Source organism: Chiloscyllium plagiosum, unplaced genomic scaffold (assembly GCF_037043375.1).
Source record: "Chiloscyllium plagiosum isolate Xiang-an unplaced genomic scaffold, Cpla_swu_hap1 HiC_scaffold_28, whole genome shotgun sequence".
In the NCBI taxonomy this organism is placed as follows: domain Eukaryota; kingdom Metazoa; phylum Chordata; class Chondrichthyes; order Orectolobiformes; family Hemiscylliidae; genus Chiloscyllium; species Chiloscyllium plagiosum.
Window position 1 is genome coordinate 1415473 of NW_028270166.1, and position 20551 is coordinate 1436023.

General features: G+C 44.4%; 1 protein-coding gene and 1 long non-coding RNA gene across 2 annotated transcripts in view; one reads left to right on the plus strand and one right to left on the minus strand.

Annotated features, from left to right (window-relative positions):
- Positions 1-20551, minus strand: part of LOC148142481 (uncharacterized) — a 156586-nt gene that overhangs the window by 66092 nt on the left and 69943 nt on the right. The gene's annotated exons all lie outside the window — the stretch shown is intronic.
- The window catches only part of LOC122565064 (homer protein homolog 3-like), a 72469-nt gene that overhangs the window by 39435 nt on the left and 12483 nt on the right, over positions 1-20551 (plus strand). The window contains exons 2-6 of the mRNA XM_087976217.1: positions 1793-1875; positions 3957-4121; positions 8286-8417; positions 9875-9982; positions 19561-19703. Of these exons, the coding sequence (XP_087832343.1) occupies positions 1793-1875; positions 3957-4121; positions 8286-8417; positions 9875-9982; positions 19561-19703 (631 nt within the window). The remainder of the gene's footprint in view (positions 1-1792; positions 1876-3956; positions 4122-8285; positions 8418-9874; positions 9983-19560; positions 19704-20551) is intronic.

The following is a 20551-nucleotide window of genomic DNA, read 5'->3' on the forward strand; positions in this document are numbered from 1 at the left end:
AGGTTAGCTAAATTGCCCATAGTGTTAGATGTAGGGGAATGGGTCTGGGTGGGTTGGTCTTCAGAGGGTCGGTGTGGACTTGTTGGGCCGAAGGGCCTGTTTCCACACTGTAAGTAATCTATCTATCGACTCCAGATCCACTCCAGATTCTTAACTGCTCTCCGGCTATTTAGGGATGGGCAATAAATGCTGGCTTAGCCAGTGATGCCATCATCCCATAGGTTTAGGGTGAGAGGGGAAAGATATAAAAGAGACCTAAGGGGCAACGAGGAGTGTCAGAACATCTCTGAACAGGGTGATTAAAAATATTTCCAACCAATTCAGAGAGTGCAGTAACTGTGACTAATCACCAGTGCTCCCAGACTTTTAACCTTGTCAAATCCCCACAAGAGTCTCAGTTGGATTTCCCATGTTTCTTCTTTGGCAATCCCTCAGGGTCAAGGATGACCTGCTTCCACTCCAGGTAGTTGAATAGTCCAATCCTGGAGTCACAAACTGTGCCTCAGGAGGGACAGATGGTGTCTGAGGAGGTGGGAAAGTAGGATGCTCTGTTTCCATACTTGTTCTTGGTCTGCCTCTACTTCACACAATGGTGTTCAAAATGGTTGGTGTCTTCCTGGCTGCTTCTTCCCTAATTTGTGCACTCTAGGGAGCAAGCGATTTCCACATGGGATGTTGCATTGTTTAGATAAGTATTCAGGGTGTCCTTGTAGCATTTCTTCTGCCTTGTAGTGATCACTTAGCATTGCAGAGTTCAGATAGAGCACTCGTTGAGGGAGTCTTGTGTCAGGCATGGAGATAACGTGGTCTGCACATCAGAGCTGGAAATATTGGCCTGGGAGAGGACACTTATGTTGGTTATACCTTCCCTGGCAGTGGATTTGCAGGATTTTGCGAAGACAGTGCAGGTGGTAACACTCCAGAGATTTGAGGGGTATGCTATACCTGGTCTATATTTGGCATGTACACAGTAAGATGGGCACCATGACTGCTGTGTCGGCCATGAACCCGTTGCTGGGTTTGACATCCTGGACTTTGAATACTTTACTCCAAAGTCTGCATTGTCCCTTTGATGTCAGATAGTCAAAGAAATGTACAGTACAGAAACAGGCCCTTCGGTCTGACCTGTCCATGCCGACCAGATATCCCAACCCAATCTAGTCCCACCTGCCAGCACCCAGCCCATATCCCTCCAAACCCTTCCTATTCATATACCCATCCAAATGCCTCTTAAATGTTGCAATTGTACCAGCCTCCACCACTTCATCTGGCAGCTCATTCCATACACGCACCACCCTCTGTGTGAAAACGTTGCCCCTTAGGTCTCTTTTATATCTTTCCCCTCTCACCCTAAACCTATGCCCTCTAGTTCTGGATTCCCCTACCCCAGGTAAAAGACATTGTCTGTTTATCCTATCTATGCCCCTCATGATTTTATAAACCTCTATAAGGTCACCCCTCAGCCTTCGATGCTCCAGGGAAAACGGCCTTAGCCTATTCAACCTATCCCTATAGCTCAAATCCTCCAACCCTGGCAACATCCTTGTAAATCTTTTCTGAACCCTTTCAGGTTTCACAATATCCTTCCAATAGGAAGGAGACCAGAGTTGTACACAATATTCCAAAAGTGGCCTAACCCTTTCATGAATCCATGTTGATTGCTTGATGATTTTTCAAATATTCTGCTATTACTTTCTTAATAAGTGATACCAATACTTTTCCAACAACAGATGTGAGGCTAATGACCTATAGTTACAATACCCCCTTTTTGCCTCCTTCCCTTTTTGAACAGGATACACTAACATTAGAGCGAATCTCGGAGAGGTTGAGAAGAATGATCCTGAGAATGAAAGGCTTGTCATACGAGGACTCTGGGTCTGTATTCGATGGAGTTTAGAAAGAGGAGGGTGGATCTGATTGCAACTTACCGGTTACTGAGAGGCCTGTAACGAGTGGACATAGAGAAGATGTTTCTTCTAGTAGAAAAGACTGTGTGAAGTTAGCACGTTCTCACCGTGTCTGTGTGGGTTTCCTCCGGGTGCTCCGGTTTCCTCCCACAGTCCAAAAATGTGCAGGTTAGGTGAATTGGCCATGCTAAATTGCCCGTAGTGTTAGGTACAGGAGTAAACATAGGGAAATGGGTCTGGGTGGGTGCGCTTCGGCAGGTCGGTGTGGACTAGTTGGGCCGAAGGGCCTGTTTCCACACTGTAAGTAATCTAATCTAATCTTAAAAAAAAAGACTAGGACCTGAGGGCACAGCCTCAGAGTGAAGGGACAACCCTTTATAACCGAGATGAGGGAATTTCTTCAGCCAGAGGGTGGTGAATCATTGCAATCCAATGCTGCAGAAGGCAGTGGAGGCCAAGTCAGTATTTAAGACAGAGATAGATTAGGTTCTTGATTAGTAGGGGGATCAAGAGCCATGAGAGAAGGAAGGAGGATGGAATTGAGAAACATATCAGCCGTAATCGAATGATGGAACAGACTAAATGGGTCTAATAGCCTAATTTTGCTCCTATTACCTTCTAGTCTTATGGTCTTCACTGGCCACCCCTGTTCACCACTGCTCCCCAGAGATGATGGGATTTGATGGAATGTGGTGGGAGTTATTGATACTTCAGCCCATTTTTACTTGTATGGGGATTCAGGGACTTTTGCTCCCAGTTTAAGTACAGTCTAGATAACTCGGAACAAAGACCTGCTCTACCATGAATAGCATCACCAATTTAATAGCAGTACTGCCTGGTAAGGTTCTCTGGTTAAAAGTTGCGAGTTTTCTTTTTAGGGATTTGGGAAAAATTTAGGGGTTTTGTGATGAGCAGAGGCAGTATTTTAAAGCCAATGAATGAGCAGCAGATTTCACTTGGAATCAGTACCATCTATCAAAGCAACTGCGTCAGAGGCACCAGGGAAGTGAGCAAAGAGAATTTTGTCTTTGTGAGTGTGAGTGTACAGTACATGGGTGTTCTCTCTGGTCTTGGTGAACTTGCTCCTTTTTCCATGCGGAGGATGTATTTGGTGAAAACTTGGAGCTTATTTCTCTCTCTCTCTCATGTGTTTTCCAGGGTCGCTGGTTCAATACCAATACTCAGTTTGCTCTATCACCATTCTCTGCTGCATGTTCAGATCATTGATTAGTTTGTTGGTTAAAGTGCTTACTTGTTTGTTGAATCACTGAACTTTTTCCAATTCCCCTCATCTACATAGGATAAACAGACCACTTGGATCAGGGATAGATTTGCATTCATTTAGCACCTTTCATGCCTTCAGGGCATAATACTTTTTTATTTGAGTTGTAGTCACTGTGGAAATGTAGGGGACATTACAGCTATGTGCATCTCATGCAGCAAGATAAGGAACAGGCCCTACAGTAATAGAGGTCTCCAATATAGAAAAAGCCCCTTTGGCCCATTGAGTCAGTGCTTGTCAAAAAGACCCATCAAACTATTCTAAACCATTTTCCACCACTTGATCCAGAGTCTTCAATGACTTGGACTCCCAAATATACAGTGTCTGCCTTTAATGTTGGTGAGGGATTCTCCAGACCACACCAAGATAAACTGACCTATTCCTCTTCAAAATAGTCCTGTGGAATTATTTTTCAACCACCTGAGAGGGTGGACAGGAGCTTGAGTTTAATGTCTTGCTTAAGGTTGAATCCAGCATTTTTCTTTTGAAACTGCTACTGTTTAAATTGAGCCCAAACAGAGGAAAATCAATATTAATCCCCAGTGATGTTTTAAAATCACTATCTCTACTCTCAGTCGGAAATGGGTAGTTAATTATAGAAGATTCCTATATCCCAACGAGAGTGAGAGAGATCTGGATCCAAATGGTAGTGTCTAAAAGTGTGAGAGTTCTCGGGATCATTTTAATGTTGAGGAGTTTTGGAGATGGGTTGTTTTCGGTGACGGTAACTTTCGGATTTTACAGTCAGTGTTTGAATCTTGGTTTCTTGTTGTAGGGAGCAGCCGATTTTCAGTGCACGGGCCCATGTTTTCCAGATCGACCCAGCAACCAAACGAAACTGGATTCCAGCTAGCAAGCATGCTGTTACCGTCTCCTTCTTCTACGACAGTACACGCAACGTTTATCGGATCATTAGTGTCGGTGGAACTAAGGTATCAAGGGATGAGCGGACCCAGGAACTGAAGTCACCCCAGATAATGGCAGTAAAACTCTTCTGGATCCTTGTACCCACACCACATCCCTGTAAACAGTACAGTCACTCCAGTCTCCATCATCATTGCTCCCTGTCCGCACTGCGATCACTGCCAATCCACACCTGTATGTAAATCTGGGTCAGATTAGTTGGACACATTCAGGAAGGAAACAGGGAGATTACAGGGCAAGCATGTTCCAATAAAGATAAATAATGACACTAACAAATCCAGCAAAACCTGGATATCAGGATTTGATAAAAGAGAAAAAGGGGAAGCTTATGGCAGATACCAAGTATTCAAAACAGCAGAAGACTAAACAGAGTATAGAATATGTAAGGAAGAACATACAAAGGAAATTAGGAGAGCAAAAAAAAAAATGACATGAAAGGATAATGGCTTGTAAACTAAAGAAAAATCCCAATTTCTTTTAGATGTATATTAAGAGTAAAATGGGAACTGTGGACAGAGTAGATAGGATCCATTAGGTCAACAATGGTAGTTAGGGCATGGAGCTGGAGATCGTCAGTTGGATTTGAAATGAATACTTTGTATCACTGTTCACCAGTGAGAGGGACAATGTTGGTTCAGAAATCAGGAAGAAGCACTGTGATATAATTAAAGAAATTAATTAAAGAATGGAGATTCTGAATGGTTTAGTAGGCTTAAAACTATATAAATCTCCAGACCTGGATGAAATGTGTCCCAGGCTGTTCAGTGAGACAAGGGAAGAAATGACAGGGCATTAATTGGCATTAATTTTCACTTCCTCTTTGGCCACAGGAGAAATGCCAGATGATTGCAAGAGAGCCATTCAATTAACCTCAGCAGTGGGAAACTATTGGAAGTAATGGTGGACTGGGAAAATCAAATTGGTAGGCGAAAGTGAGAACTGCAGATACTGAAGATTAGAGTCAATATTAGAGTGGTGCTGGAAAAGCACAGCAGGTCAGGCAGCATCCGAGGAGCAGGAAGATTGATGTTTTGAGCAGGAATCCTGATGAAAGGCTTTTGCCTGAAACGTCGATTTTTCTGCTCCTCAGATGCTGTCTGACCTGCCGTGCTTTTTCAGCACCACTCTAAATCAGATTGGTAGCAGATCTCAAATAAAGGAATTTGTGGAATGTCTAGAAGATGGTTTTGTTTTAGAGCAAATGGTGGTATAGCCCACTAGGGAATCAGACTTCTGGATTTGGTGATATGTAATGAGGCAGGACTGGATTAAGGAGCTTGATGTGAAGGAACCCCTAGGGAGCAGTGACCATAGTATGATAGAATCCATTCTGCAGTTTGAGAGGGAGAAGCTGGAATCACTTATAATGGTATCACAAATTGAGTAAAGGTAACTGTGAAGTCACGAGGGAGGAGATGGCCACAGTTGATTTGGAAGGGGAGCCTAGCAGGGAAGACAGAGGAACAGCAATAGCAGGTATCTGTGGAGATAATTCAGGAGGCACAGTAGAGATTCATCCCAAGGGTGAAGAAACAATTGAAGGAGAGGATGAGGCAACTATTGCTGACAAAGGAAGTCAGGGATGGTATAAAATTAGTGGGAAGCCTTTAAAAACCACAGGATAATTAAAAAATGGGGGAGAAAATGAAATATGAGAGTAAACTAGCTAGAAGTATAAAATAAGATTGAAAACTTGTTTTTAAGCTATCTAGAAGGTAACAGAGAGGCAAGAGTGGGCATTGTACTGCTGGAAACTGAGGCTGGAGAAGTAGTAATGGGGAATGAAGAAATGGTGGAGGGACTGAATAGATACTTTGCATCAATTTTCACAGCAAAGATATTAGCAGTTTATCAGAACTTTGAGAGTCAGAAGGCAGAAGTGAGTGTAGTGACCATCACTAAGGAGGTGCTGGGGAAACTGAAAGGTCTGAAGGTGGATAAATCACCCAGACTAGATGGACTACACACCAGAGCTCTGAAGAAGACAACTGAGGAGATTGTCATGACATTGATAGTGAGCTTTCAGGAATCGCTGGAGTCAGGAATTTCCTTTTAGAACTGAGATGAGGAGGAATTTCATTAGCTGGAGGATGGTGAATCTGTGGAACTAATGGCCTCCACAGCTTTTTATGGCAAAGTCATTGAGTGTATTTCAGACAGAAATAGAGAGGTTCTTGATTAGTAGGGGAATTAAGAGTTAAGGGGAGAAGGCAAGAGAATGAGATTGAGAATCATGTCAGTGTCGAGAGTGTGGTGCTGGAAAAGTACAGCAGGTCAGGCAGCATTCGATGAGCAGGAAAATCGACGTTTTGGGCATAAACCCTTCATCAGGAATGAGGCTTGTGAGCCGAGGGGGTGGAGAGATAAATGGGAGTGGGTGGGTCTGGGAGCAAGGTAGCTGAGTGTGTGATAAGTAGATGGAGGGGGTGGGGTTAATGGTGATAGGTTGGAGAGGAGGGTGGAGCAGATAGGCGGGAAGGAAGATGGACAGGTAGGACAGTTCAAGAGGGCAGTGCCGAGTTGGAAGTTTGGAAATGGGATGGTGGTGGGAGGGGGAAAGGGAGATGAGGAAACTGGTGAAATCCACATTTGATGCCGTGTGGTTGGAGGGTTGCAGGGCGGAAAATGTGACGTTCTTTGTCCAGGCGTCGGGTGTAGGTGTGGCAATGGAAGACGTTGCATGTCCTTGGCGGAGCGGGAGGGAGTTGAAGCATTTGGCCACAGGGCAGTGGGGCTGGTTGGTGCAGGTGTCGGGGGCATAGATAGGGTGAATAGCAAAAGTCTTTTCCCTAGGATAGGGGAGTCCAAACTGCTAACCACCCAGCGCCTGGAGGAAGTACACCTCATCTTCCACCTTGGAACCCTCCAACCACATGGGATCAATGTGGATTTCACCAGTTTCCACATTTTCCCTCCCCCCCATCTTATTCCAGTTCCAACCTTCCAACTCGGCACCACCCTCTTGAACTGTCCTACCTGTCCATCATCCTTCCCGCCTATCTGTTCCACCCTCCTCTCCAACCTATCACCATTAACCCCAATCCCTCCATCTACCTATTGCACTCTCAGCTACCTTGCTCCTAGCCCCACCCCCCTTTCCCATTTATCTCTCCACTCCCTTGGCTCACAAGCCTCAATCCTGATGAAGGGCTTTTGCCCGAAACTTTGATTCTCCTGCTCCTCGAATGCTGCCTGACCGGCTTTTCCAGCACCACACTCTCGACTCTGATCTCCAGCATCTGCAGTCTCACATGAGAAACATGTCAGCCATGACTGAATTGCAGAGCAGACTCGATGGACCGCATGACCTGGTTCTCCTGTTATGTCTTACATTACTGTCTGAGGGACAGAATTAATCTACAATCGGAGAGACAGGGATTAATCAAGAAGTTAGCATGGTTTTATTCAAGGCAGGTCATGTCTGACCAACTTGATTGAATTTTTTGAAGAGGTGACCAGATGTATAGATAAGAACAATGCTTTTGACATAGCCTACTTGAACTTCAGCAAGGCTGATGAGGTCCTATGTGGGAGACTGATGGTGAGAGGAAGAGCTCATGGGATCCCATGAAGGAAAATTGGCAAATTGGATCCAGAATTGGCTGAGTAGCAAGAAGCAAAGGGCGCTAGTTGACTGTGTTTTTGTGACTGAAAACCTGTGTCCAGTGGGATCCCACAGGGATCAGCGTTGGGGCCCTTGTTGTTTGCGGTACATGTAAATGATTTAGAATCGAAGGTGGGAGGGTTGATCAGTAAGTCACAGATGATTAAAAAAATTGAAAGAGTCTAATTAGGGAGGAGTATAGCTTTAGATTTCAGGACAGTATAAACGGTCTGGTTAGATGTGCACTTACAATGCCAAGGCAAACAAGGCAATAGGCCAAGTACAAGAAAATGGGATGAGAAGAGGTGCAGGATTTTCACTAGTGCAGTCTTGATAAGCTGAAGATATTTTCTCTCTGCTGTAGCTTTCTATGGCAGTCTAACACTCGCCGTCCACAATCAAATCACTCCACTTCCAGTTATTCGTCCCCTCTCTCAGGTCAGTCCTCATCAGCACCATCATCAAATTCACCATTTTTTTCTGCCCAACTGAATCTCGGGAAGATGATCAGAATTAGTCTGGAATTAATTTACTGTAATCCTAATTTAATGAATTCTTTTGATTTCAGGCAATTATCAACAGCACCATCACCCCAAATATGTCATTCACCAAAACCTCGCAAAAATTTGGCCAATGGGCTGATAGCCGTGCCAACACCGTTTATGGTCTAGGCTTCAACTCAGAGCAGCAACTTTCACAGGTACCTTCTGTGATTATCGCAACCGAGTAATCAGAGTAAAGAGCCAGGAACTTGATTCCCCACAAGGAGTGAGAACAGCAGCAACTTATATTCAACAGTGTTGTAATGAAGCAAAGCATCCTAGACCAAGGGTTGGGAGATAACTGATGTGCTGCATTTTTGAAAGACATATTGGGCAGGACTTATACAATTAATGGTGGGGCCTTAGGGAGTGGTGCTGAACAAGCAGACCTTGGAGTGCAGATTCATTGTTCCTTGAAAGTGGAGTCACTGGTAGTTAGGATAGTGAAGAAGGTGTTTGGTATGCTTGCCTTTATTGGTCAGTGCATTGAGTATAGTATTGGGAGGTTGTGTTGTGGCTGTACAGGACCTTGGTTAGGCCACAATTGGAATTTTGCATTCAATTCTGGATTTCCTGCTCTAAGAAGGATGTTGTGAAACGTGAAAGGGTTCAGAAAAGATTTACAAGGATGTTGCCAGGGTTGGGGGAATTGATTTATTATGAGAGGCTGAATAATCTGGGGCTATTTTCACTGAAGTGTCAGAGGCTGAGGGGTGACTTATAGAAGTTCATAAAATCATGAGTGGCATGAATAGGGTGAATAGTTAAGGTCTTTTCCCCAGGGTCAGGGAGTCCAAAGCTAGAGGGCATAGATTTAAGGTGAGATGGGAAAGATTTAATAAGGACCGAAGAGGCAATTTTTTTTATATACAGAGGGTGGTGCATGTAAGAAATGAGCTGCCAGAGGAAGTGGTGGAGGCTGTACAATTACAACATTGAGAAGGCATTTGGATGGTATATGAATAGGAAGGTTTAGAGGGATATGGACCAAATGCTGGCAAGTTAGACTACATTAATTTAGGATATCTGATCAGCATGGCTGAGTGGACCAAAGGGTCTGTTTCCTTGCTGTTTATCTCTATCACATATAAGAGGGGCAGCAGGTCAGAACAGGATGAGATCAGAGAGATAGATGACCACCGAATGTGTGCACGATATAAGGCATGCAAAGGATCCAGAAATTAGAAAGACTGTGGGCAAAGTGCCATGGCTTGGTGCGAAATAAGAACAGATCAACAGATCAGGAAGAGGTCTGCACAGTCAGAGCTTAGGAGACAGGCTAAAGAGATGGCAGTAAAACTAAGTTTGGTGTGAAATGAGTGACGTGATGTGGTATAACAATTCTAACACTGCTGATTATTGGGGACATCAAACATTCCACGGCTTCAAGGATTGGAACAGAAAAAGGAGTTGCAGATTATACAATAAGTTGCAATGTCAATGAAAATCTTATATTTGTCTCACCACTTTCACAACTCCAGGATGTCTCAGAGCTACTGAGTTACTGTTTAAAATGATATTGTTGGTGGTGCACAGAGTGAGGCAGTGGAATCAGAAGATTAAAGCCAAGCGTCTGTGGAATGAAGAGATTTCTGATGTTTCTGTTCTGTTAAAGTTTGCAGAAAGGTTTCAAGAGGTTAAAGAAGCTGCACGATTAACAAGAGAGAAATCCCAGGATAAAACTGAGTTAACAAACCCTGCACTGGACATTGCAGCCCCACAGGTAACGACAATCAACCGGGAAACCAAGGAGAGTTTTAGTACCATCATCGCATAAAAATTACACCATAAATCCCACTCTGTGTCTCTAAAACCTCTACCAAAAAGAGTGCATTGTGTCCAGTCTGTGCTTTCCCAGCCGCACCAGTCTTCTCCATAATAAGGTGCAGGGCAGGTGGAAAAATTGGCAGTCTATCCACTTATTTTAATAAATAACAGGCAATTGAACTTGTTGCCAAACCAATTGACCTGAATAATGGGGTTGGACATGGGCAGGCTGTTTTCGAAACATCAGCAATTAAAAGGCAGGCTGGACATCCTTCATGGAGCGCACTGTGCGCATCGGGGGCAAACTACCTTAGGTCATACCCACCTGTCCTCCAAAACACCAAGCCCTTGCCCCATCAGATGCCTAGGCTGAAGGGCCCATCATATAAGGAGCGGCTTAGCACTGTGGATCCATACTCGAAGTTTAGAAGGGTGAGTGGGGAGTCTCACTGAAGCGTACAGAATACAGAGGGGCCTAGACCGAGTGAATGTGGAGAAGATGTTTTCACTAATTGGACAGAATAGGACCTGAGGGAACAACCCGAGTAAAGGGACAACCCTTTTGAACTGAGATGAGATGGAATTGCTTCAGCCAGAGCGTGGTGAATCTGTGGAATTTATTACCTATTTTCTAGGACAGAGTTAATGTCCCTCCTGTCAAATTCAATACTGCTGCGTCTGTTGGTGATTTCTAATCAAACGAGTTTCAGCAGCAAAAGGCGGCCATGAGATATAGGAGCAGAATTAGACCATTCAGCCCATCAAGACTGTTCCACCATAGGTCTTAACCCTATTCTCAAATCTTCTCCCTGTGACCCTTGATCCCCTTATTAATCAAGAACTCATCTATTTCTGTCTTAACTACACTCAATAACTTGGCCTCCACAGCTTTCTGCGGCAATGGGTTCCACAGAGTAATTGCCCTCTGGCTGAAAAATTTCCTCTTCATGTCAAGTCTGAAGAGTCGTCTCTTCACTCTGAGGCTGTGCCCTTGGGTCCTAGTCACTCCTTCAAATGGAAACCTCTCCACATCCACTCCATCCAGGCTTCTCAGTATCCTGTAAGTTTCAATCAAATTCCCCCTCACCCTTCATTGATTTTAGACTCAGAGCCCTCAACCCATCCTCAAATGACCCTTGTCATATCCTCAACCCTCATATGACAAGTCCTTCAGCCCAGAATCATTCTTGTAATCCTCCACTGGACACCCTCCAATGCCAATACATCCTTCCTTAGATATGGAACTTGTAATGTTCCAAATGCAATCTGACCAGAGCCTATGCAGCCTCAGCAGTACATATCTGGCTACATTTTGCATTCATTTCTCATTGAGAGAATACAGAGCTGCACTGGGAGTGACCGGCTGAGTAAAATGACTTACCGATAGAAAGAATTTGACCAACAAAAAGAGGACGCTGGGAGAGCCAAGAGTGACCAAGTGGTAGAGTTGTGAGGTAGGGATGGGGTGACAAGGGGGACCTAGGTGAGAAGCACAGGGTTAGACAGATAGAGGGAAACTGACTGAGGAATGGGACTGAACTACTCTGACCAGGAATACCCAACTGAATCTCACTGCAAGAACGATCAAGTGACAGTGACCAAACTCAGACTAGGATTGCTGCTGGTCAGGCACTGAGATCTTTGGGATCTGGCTGGATTGGGATTCCCTAATCCTTGTTGCTCCTCATTCTGTGTCTTAAAAACAATGAAAAAGAATTTAAGCACAGTCAAGCTGGAGATTTAGTGGGTCACAGACTCATTCACGTGGATCAGCTGCTGCAATAAACCTCAGTCCCACAATTCATTCATCTCACTTGAGTCAGCTATATAGGACAAGACCCAAAAATAATCTGATCTTTTACCCTAGACACGGAGTAAAATAAAATGCAATCACATCTACCAGAATCCTGAGCCAGCAGATTCAGAACATTGGGATTAGTTATTTAGATACAGTGGGAAGCTCTCTCCCATAAAAGACTCTTGCCCCATAAAGCACTCCCAGAACATGGACAGAATGTGTTTTGATACAGAATAAAACTCTAAGTAAACTTGCCTCTACTCTTTGAAAATAAAAAGTGAGCTTTCTCCACACTTTTAAACAGAGGGTAAGGCTCTTTCTCACTGTCCCCATCAAACACTCCCAGGACAGGGACAGCATGGGGTTAGATTCAGAGTAGAGCTCACTCTATGCTGTTTTCAGTAAACATACCAGCGTAAATATGTTACTGACACCATTAAATGAATTAAGATCAGGGTCTCGGAAACTGCTCTTTTTTTCTTCCTGTGGCTAGTTCTTTTTGATTTATTAATGAGGTCATGAAAGATTGGACAGGGAAGAATGTGTGGCAAATAATAGCTCCCTGCAGGAGTCTGTGTCCCATTATGTTTCCCTATCAGATTATGTGATCATTGTAATGTAGAGCTCTGAAGAGTATCAGATAATCCTCCCTGGAATAATCCTCACCAATCAGACCAGCGATCAGGATTAGGGAATCCGGAGTGAGGAACCAGCAGCTGTAGCATCGGAGCCCAGCCATCTCCTGGGTAAAACCTATTCCAAAGGGACTTGGTGCAACTTTGCAATACAACATCGACACAAAGAAAAATATTTATCAGAATATTTCCTGATGTAATATGGAGCCCAAAGTGACTGCCCTCTAGCCCACTCCAACACCCGCAATTTCCCCACCTCCTTGTCTCTGTCTCTTAGTCCCTTTCTGACTCTGCTTTTCCCTGTCACTGCACAGCAGTTGTGCTCACTGATCTCTCAGCGTGAATGAAATGGTGTTGGCTCAGGAAAGGAAGTACTGCTACTGAAATATATCCAGGTCTGACTGAGTACAACCCATCTGTCTTACTTTGTAAAGTCAAATAACGTCCTCACACTCTCTTACAGTTTCTCTCTCTCTCTGTCTCTCTCTCTCACTCACACGCACACACACGCTTAGCATCCAGACATTTACACTCTCTCAATACATTTTCACCGTCTCACACTACTTCACTTTATCTCAGATCTAATGCACGTGTCCATCTCTAACTATCCTGCATTCTTTTGCACTCTTAATGAGTTCAGACTCTCTGACTCAATGTTCTCTCCCTTACTTGAGTATGATCATACTCTTTCTCACAGTCATGAAAACTATCTATAATATACACCCACAATGTCTTAATCTCTTGATCACTCACTTTACATTCATTCATGGGACATGGGTATCACTGGCTGGGCCAGCACTTATTGCCTGCCCCTGGTGGTGGTGGATTCACTATCAATCACCAACAGTGGCTTGGTAGTAGCACTACTCAATCTGTCAAGTCCTAAAGGCCATAGCTGCTAGACTGGATCTGTGGCAGGTGGTGAAGGAACCAACAGGAGGGAAAGACACACTTGACCTCAACCTTACCAGTCTGTGGGCTACAGATGTGTCCATAACAGAATTAGTAAGAGTGACCACTGCAGTGTCCATCTAAAACCCATTGATACCACCTCACAGGGAGGCAGAGGGGGTTATTGAGAGGAGTTACAGGGAGGTAGTTATTCCACAGCCACGTGAAGAAGGTAGATGGGTTACTGTCAGGGGTCAGAAAGGGAACTGACAGGTAGTACAAGGATCCCTGTGGCCATTCCCTTCAATAACAAGTGTAGTGTTTTGGATACTGTTTGAGGTGGCGCGGGGGGGGGGGGGGGGGGGAAGAGAGAGAGAGAGGGGAGAGAATGACTTACCAGGGGTAAGCAATGGGGCACAGATCTCTGGCACAGAGTCTGTCCCTGTTGCTCAGAAGGGAAGGGGGAAGAGGAGCAGAGCATTAGTCACTGGGGATTCCATAGTTAGGGGACAGACAGGAGGTTCTGTTGGGTACCAGAGACAGACTCATGATTGGTGTGTTGCCTCCCAGGTGCCAGGGTTCGTGATGTCCCTGATCATGTTTTCAGGATCCTTGGAGGGAGGGGAAGCCCCAAGTCATGGTCCACATAGGCACCAACAACATAGGTAGGAAGAGGGATGGGGATTTAAGGCAGAAATTCAGATGGAAGCTTAGAGTTAGAACAAACAGAGCTGCTATCTCTGGTTTGTTACCGTGCCACATGCTAGCGAGGTGAGGAATTAGGGAGAGAGAGGAGTTGAACATGTGGCTACAGGATGGTGCAGGAGGGAGGGCTTTGGATTCCTGGATAATTGGAACTCTTTCTGTGGAAGGTGAGATCTCTACAATCAGGATGGTCTTCACCTGAACCAGAGGGGTACCAATATCCGGGGGGGGGGGGGGGGAAATTTGCTAATGCTCTTCGAATGGGAACTGAAATTGTAGTTCAAGTATATGGGAGGTTGAGAGTAGTGAGATCAGAAATAAGATTATAAGATTTAAAGATCGCAAGAGTTCACCGGCAGCGGGAAGGTGGTCTGAAGTGTGTCAACTTCAACACCAGGAGCATCTGGAATAAGGTGAGTGAGCTTACAGCATGGGTTGGTATCTGGGATTTCGATGTTGTGGCCATTTCGGAGACATGGGTAGAGCAGGGGGCAGGTTCCAGGATTTAGATGTTTCAATAAAAACAGAAAATGGTAAAAGAAGGGGAGGTGTGGCATTATTAGTCAAGTTCAGTATTACGGTTGCAGAAAGGACGTTTGTGGACTTGCCAACTGAGGTAGTATGGGCTGAGATTAGAAACAGGAAAGGAGAGGTCACCCTGTTGGGAGTTTTCTATAGGCTTCTGAATAGTTCCAGAGATGTAGAGGAAAGGATAACAAAGATGATCCTCAATATGAGCGAGAGTGACAGGGTAGTTGTTATGGGGGATGTTAACTATCCAGATATTGACTGGGAATACTATAATTCAAGTACTTTAGATGGGTCAGTTTTTATTTAATGTGTGCAGGAGGGTTTCCTGACACAGTATGTAGACAGGCCAACAAGGGGCTAGGCCACTTTACATTTGGTACTGGCGAATGAACTCAGCCAGGTGTTAGATTTGGAGATAGGTGAGCACTTTCATGATGGTGACCACAATTTGGTTATGTTTGCTTTAGTAATAGAAAGGGATGGGTATATATCACTGGGCAAGAGTTATAGCTGGGAGAAAGGCAATTACAATGTGATTAGGCAAGATTTAGGACGCATAGGATGGGGAAGGAAACTGCAGGGGATGGGCACAATTGAAATGTGGAGCTTATTCAAGGACTAGCTCCTGCGGATCCTTGAAAAGTATGTACCTGTCAGGCAGGGAGGAAGTTGTCAAGCACAGGAGCCATGGTTTACGAAGGAAGTTGAATCTCTTGTCAAGAGGAAGAAGGAGGCTTATGTTTAGATGATATGTGATGGCTCAGTTAGGGTGCTTGAGAGTTATAAGTTAGCAAGGAAAGACCTAAAGAGAGAGCTAAGAAGAGCCAGGACGAGACAGGGAAAGTCATTGGCGGATAGGATCAAGGAAGATCCTAAGGCTTTCTATAGCTAGATCAGGAATAAAAGAATAACTAGAGTAAGATTAGGGCCAATCAAGCATAGTAGTGGGAAGTTGTGCGTGAAGTCAGAGGAGATAGGGGAAGTGCTAAATGAATAACTTTCGTCAGTATTCTCATTGGAAAATGACAATGTGGTCGAGGAGAAAACTGAGATACAGGCTACTAGACTGGATGGGGTAAGGGTGTATAAGATGGAGGTGTTAGCAATTCTGGAAAGTGTAAAAATAAATAAGTCCCCTGGGTGGAATGGGATTTATCCTCAGATTCTCTGGGAAGCCCGGGAGGAGATTGCTGAGCCTTTGGTTTTGCTCTTTATGTCGTCATTGTCTACAGGAATAGTGCCAGAAGACTGGAGGATAGCAAATGTTATTCCCTTGTTCAAGAAGGGGAGTTGGGACAACCCTGGAAATTATAGACCTGTGAGCCTTACTTCGGTTGTGGGTAAAGTGTTGGCAAGGGTTCTAAGAGATAGGATTTTTAATCATCCAGAGAGGAGAAAGTGAGGTCTGCAGATGCTGGAGATCAAAGTTGAAACTTTATTGCTGGAACAGCACAGCAGGTCAGGCAGCATCCAGGGAACAGGAGATTCGACGTTTCGGGCACAGGCCCTTCTTCAGGAATGAGCAGAGAGTGTTCAGCAGGAGAAGATCATCCAGAGAGGAATACGTTGATTAGGGATAGTCAACACGGTTTTGTGAAGGGTAGGTCGTGCCTCACTAACCTTATTGAGATCTTTGAGAAGGTGACCAACAGGTGGATGAGGGTAAAGCGGTTGATGTGATGTATATGGATTCCAGTAAGGCGTTTGATAAGGTTCCACACGGTAGGCTATTGTACAAAATACGGAGGCTGGGATTGAGTGTGATTTAGAGTTTGGATCAGAAATTGGTTTGCTGAAAGAAGACAGAGGGTGGTGGTTGATGGGAAATATTCATCCTGGAGTTCAGTTACTAGAGGGTACTGGAAGGATCTGTTTTGGGATCACTGCTGTTTGTCATTTATATAAATGATCTGGATGAGGCCTAGAAGTATGGGTTCGTAAATTTGCAGATGACACTAAGATCGGTAGAGTTGTGGATAATGATGAAAGATGTTGTAGGTTACAGAGAGATAGATAAGCTGCAGAGCTGAGCTGAGCTGAGAGGTGGCAAATGGAGTTTAATGCGGAAAAGTGTGAGGTGATTCACTTTGGAAGGAGTAAAAGGAATGCAGAGTACTGGGCTAATGATAAGATTCTTGGCAGTATAGATGAGCAGAGAGGTCTCAGTGTCCAGGTACACAGATCCTTGAAAGTTGCCATCCAGGTTGATAGGGTTAAGAAGGCATGTGGTGTATCAGCATTTACTGGTAGAGAGACTGAATTTCAGAACCATGAGATCATACGACAGCTGTACAAAACTCTGGTGCGGCCACATTTGGAGTGTTGCATACAGTTCTGGTCAATGCATTTTAGGAAGGATGTGGAAGCTTTGAAAAGGATTCAGAGGAGACTTACTAAGATGTTGCCTGGTATGGAGGGAGGGTCTTATGAGGAAAGGCTGAGGGACCTGAGACTGTTTTCTTTAGAGAGAAGGTTGAGAGGTGACTTAATCAAGATGCATAAGATAATCAGTGAGAGCCTTTTTCCTCTGATGGTGATGGCTAGCATGAGGGGACACAGCTTTAAATTGAGTGGTGATAGATATAGATAGATGTCAGAGATAGTTTATTTTCTCAGAGAATAGTAGGGGTGTGGAATGCACTGCCTGCAACAGTAGCAGACTTGCCAACTTTAAGGGCATTAAAATGGTCATTGGATAGACATATGGACGAGAATGGAATAGTGTGGGTCAGATAGGCTTCAGATTGGTTCCACAGGTCAGCACAATATTGCGGGCTGAAGGGATTGTACTGTGCTGTAATGTTCTATGTTCTACATCAAGTTGTGTGGCAATATCAATAAATGAGACAGACCTCTGACAACCCAAGCCTGGGCATCCATGGGGTACTATGGACCGTCAGCACTAGCATCACATTCCAATGCAGCCTCAAAGCCTGGCATATCACTAGCTCTACCATTGCCATTGAGCCAACGGATCAAACCTGCTTCAATGGAGAATGCAGGAGGGCATGCCAGGAGCAGCACCAGGCTTACTGAAAACAAAAATGAGATGTCCACCTGGTGAAGCTACAAAACAGGACTACTCGTATGCCAAACGGCATAAGCAGCAAGTGATAGACAGGACTAAGTGATCCCACAACTAACAGATCAGATGTAAGATTGGCTATGCTGCCTCATCCAGTTGTGAATGGTGACGAACAATCAATGTTTGAGCTGATTTGTAGCTCAGGATGAGGTTCAGGTTGTAACTTTGCTCGCTGAGTGGTAAGGTTTGTTTTCAGATGTTTTGTCACCATGTTAGGTAACATCATCAGTCAGCTTCCAGTGAAGCGCTGGTGTTCTGTCCCACTTTCTGCTGGTGTCTCTTGGTCTGTTAAGGTGGGTGATATCATTTCCAGTTCTTTTCTCAGCAGTTGGTAAATGGAGTCCAAATTGATGTGCGTATTGATGGAATTCCGGTTTGAATGTCAGGCCTCTAGGAATTCCCACGCGTGTCTCTGTGCAGCCTGTCCTAGGATGGATGTGTTGTCCCAGTCAAACTGGTGCCTTTTTTCTGGATGCTAGTGATAGTGGGTCATGTCTTTTGGTGGCGAGTTGCTGTTGTGTATCCTGGTGGCTAGCTTCCTGTCCGTCTGTCCAATGTAGTGTTTGTTACAGTCCCTCTAGAGTATTTTGTAAATGACATTAGTTTTGCTGATTGTTGGTATAGGGTCCTTTAGGTTCATCAGGAGCTATTTCAGTTCATTTACAAAATACCCTGCAAGGACTGTAACAAACACCACATCGGACAGACAGGCAGAAAACTGCCACCAAATTACACGAACACCAACTAGCCACCAAAGGACATGACTCACTATCACTAGTATCCTTACATACAGAAAAAAAAACACCACTTTGACTGGGTTAACACATCCATCTCAGGACAGACCAAACAGAGACACACATGGGAATTCCTAGAGGCCTGTCATTCAAACCAGAACTCCATCAATAAACACATTGTTTTGGACCCCATTTACCAACCTTTGAGGAAAAAAAACAGAAATGATCACCCACCTTAACAAACCAAGACACATAAACAGAAAGCGGGACAGAACACCAGCGCTTCACCGGAGGTTCCCTGATGATGTTAGCTAGCATGGTGATGAAACGTCTGAAAACAAACCTGCCAGCTCAGCGAGCAAACCTACAACCTCAATCAAACAACTCACTGGAAGAAGAGCCTCCACAAATATCCCCATCCTCGATGAGGGAAGAGCCCAGCACATCGGTTCAAAAGATAAGGCTGAAGCATTTGCAACAATCTTCAGCCAGAATTGAGTGGATGGTCAATCTCTGCCTCCTCCAGTGGTCCCCAGTATTTCACATACCAGTCTTCAGCCAATTCAACCCATATGATATCAATGGATGACCTCTGTCTTGAATATATTCAACAACTTAACATCTACAAACCCCTGTGGTAGAGAAATCCAAACACACACAACCATGTTACTAAAGACACCTCTCCTCATCTGGCAGTTTATCCTGAAACTGTGATGTTTAGTTTATTACTGACTGTCTCTCTTTCTCTATGCATTTTCTTTGTATCTCTTCTAAATTTCTTTAAGAATTTCTCTCTCTGTGGCTCGAACCTTGTGTGTGTGTGTGTCTCTCTCTCTCTCCCCCTCCCTCCCTCGCTCGCTCCCCCCTCTACCCATACCCCTATTCTTGTTTTCTGTCTTGCCTTCTGTCTCTTTATCCTCTTCCTAATTCTTTCTCTCTCACTTGTTTATCTCTTGACTCTGTCTTATGCTCATTCTCCTAAAATATTTCCTGTTGCTCCCATGGTTTATACATCAGCATATGTTCTCGAGTCGAGATTCCTATATTCTTGGAATGTTGATGAGTGTTATGATTGGTCTCCCATGTCTCTTGTCCTATTTTAGTATTTGTCTATGGTGGTGAGGATCGATTTGTTAAATGTCCGCTCTGCTTTAGGAATTGTCAGGAGATCTTCATTCACCTCCATTGCAACCAGGCAGTGCGAATGGGAGCAGTGGTCCAAAACTGTACCACTCAGAGAGCTGTGATGGGGAAGTGATGCTGGATAGTGCTCGTCTTAAGACACTCTTCGCCCAGGGGTAAGTATCTGTCATCTTAGTCTGTGTTCCCAATCATGTGTAACCACACATACTGTCAGTTGACATACAGACAGGAAATGGTAACAACCTCTCCTCAATTATGTCAGTACTGTCAGGAAGTGCTGGATCACTCTGAAATATTTTAAATTTTCCTGTCGCCTAACACTCATTGTAATACTCAGGAAATGGGAGATGCTGATTATGAATATGCTTTATCTAATATCATGGCACTAAGGCTGCCTATGCAAGAGGGGCCCAGGTTCCATTTCTACCTGAAGCTGGTTAAGCTGTTATCTGTGTGTATGGAATGAGTTGCCAGAGGAAGTGGTGGAGGCTGGTACAATTGCAACATTTAAAAGACATCTGGATGGATATATGAATAGGAAGGATTTAGAGGGATGTGGACCATTTGCTGGCAGATGGGACTAGATTGGGTTGGGATATCTGGTCGGCATGGACGGGTTGGACCGAAGGGTCGGTTTCCATGCTGTACATCTCTAAGACTCTATGACTCTAATGATTTAGGAGAGACATTCAATTTGGTATCCCAATTCTGATTGCAATGACTCATGCCAGAGGAATTGGTGGAGACTGATACAATTACAACATTTAAAAGGCATCTGGATGGGTGCATGAAGAGGAAGGGTTTAAGAGGGATATAGGCTAAGTCCTGCAAACAGAACTAGATTAATTTAGGATATCTGGTCAGCATGGACAAATTTGACTGAAAGGTCTGTTTCTGTGTTGTTCAGCTCTATGATAGCTCAATTTTTAAAAAATTCATTCATAGGATGAGGGCATCATAGGCAGGGCCAGAATTTAATGCCCAGCTATAAGCCACCTCCCTG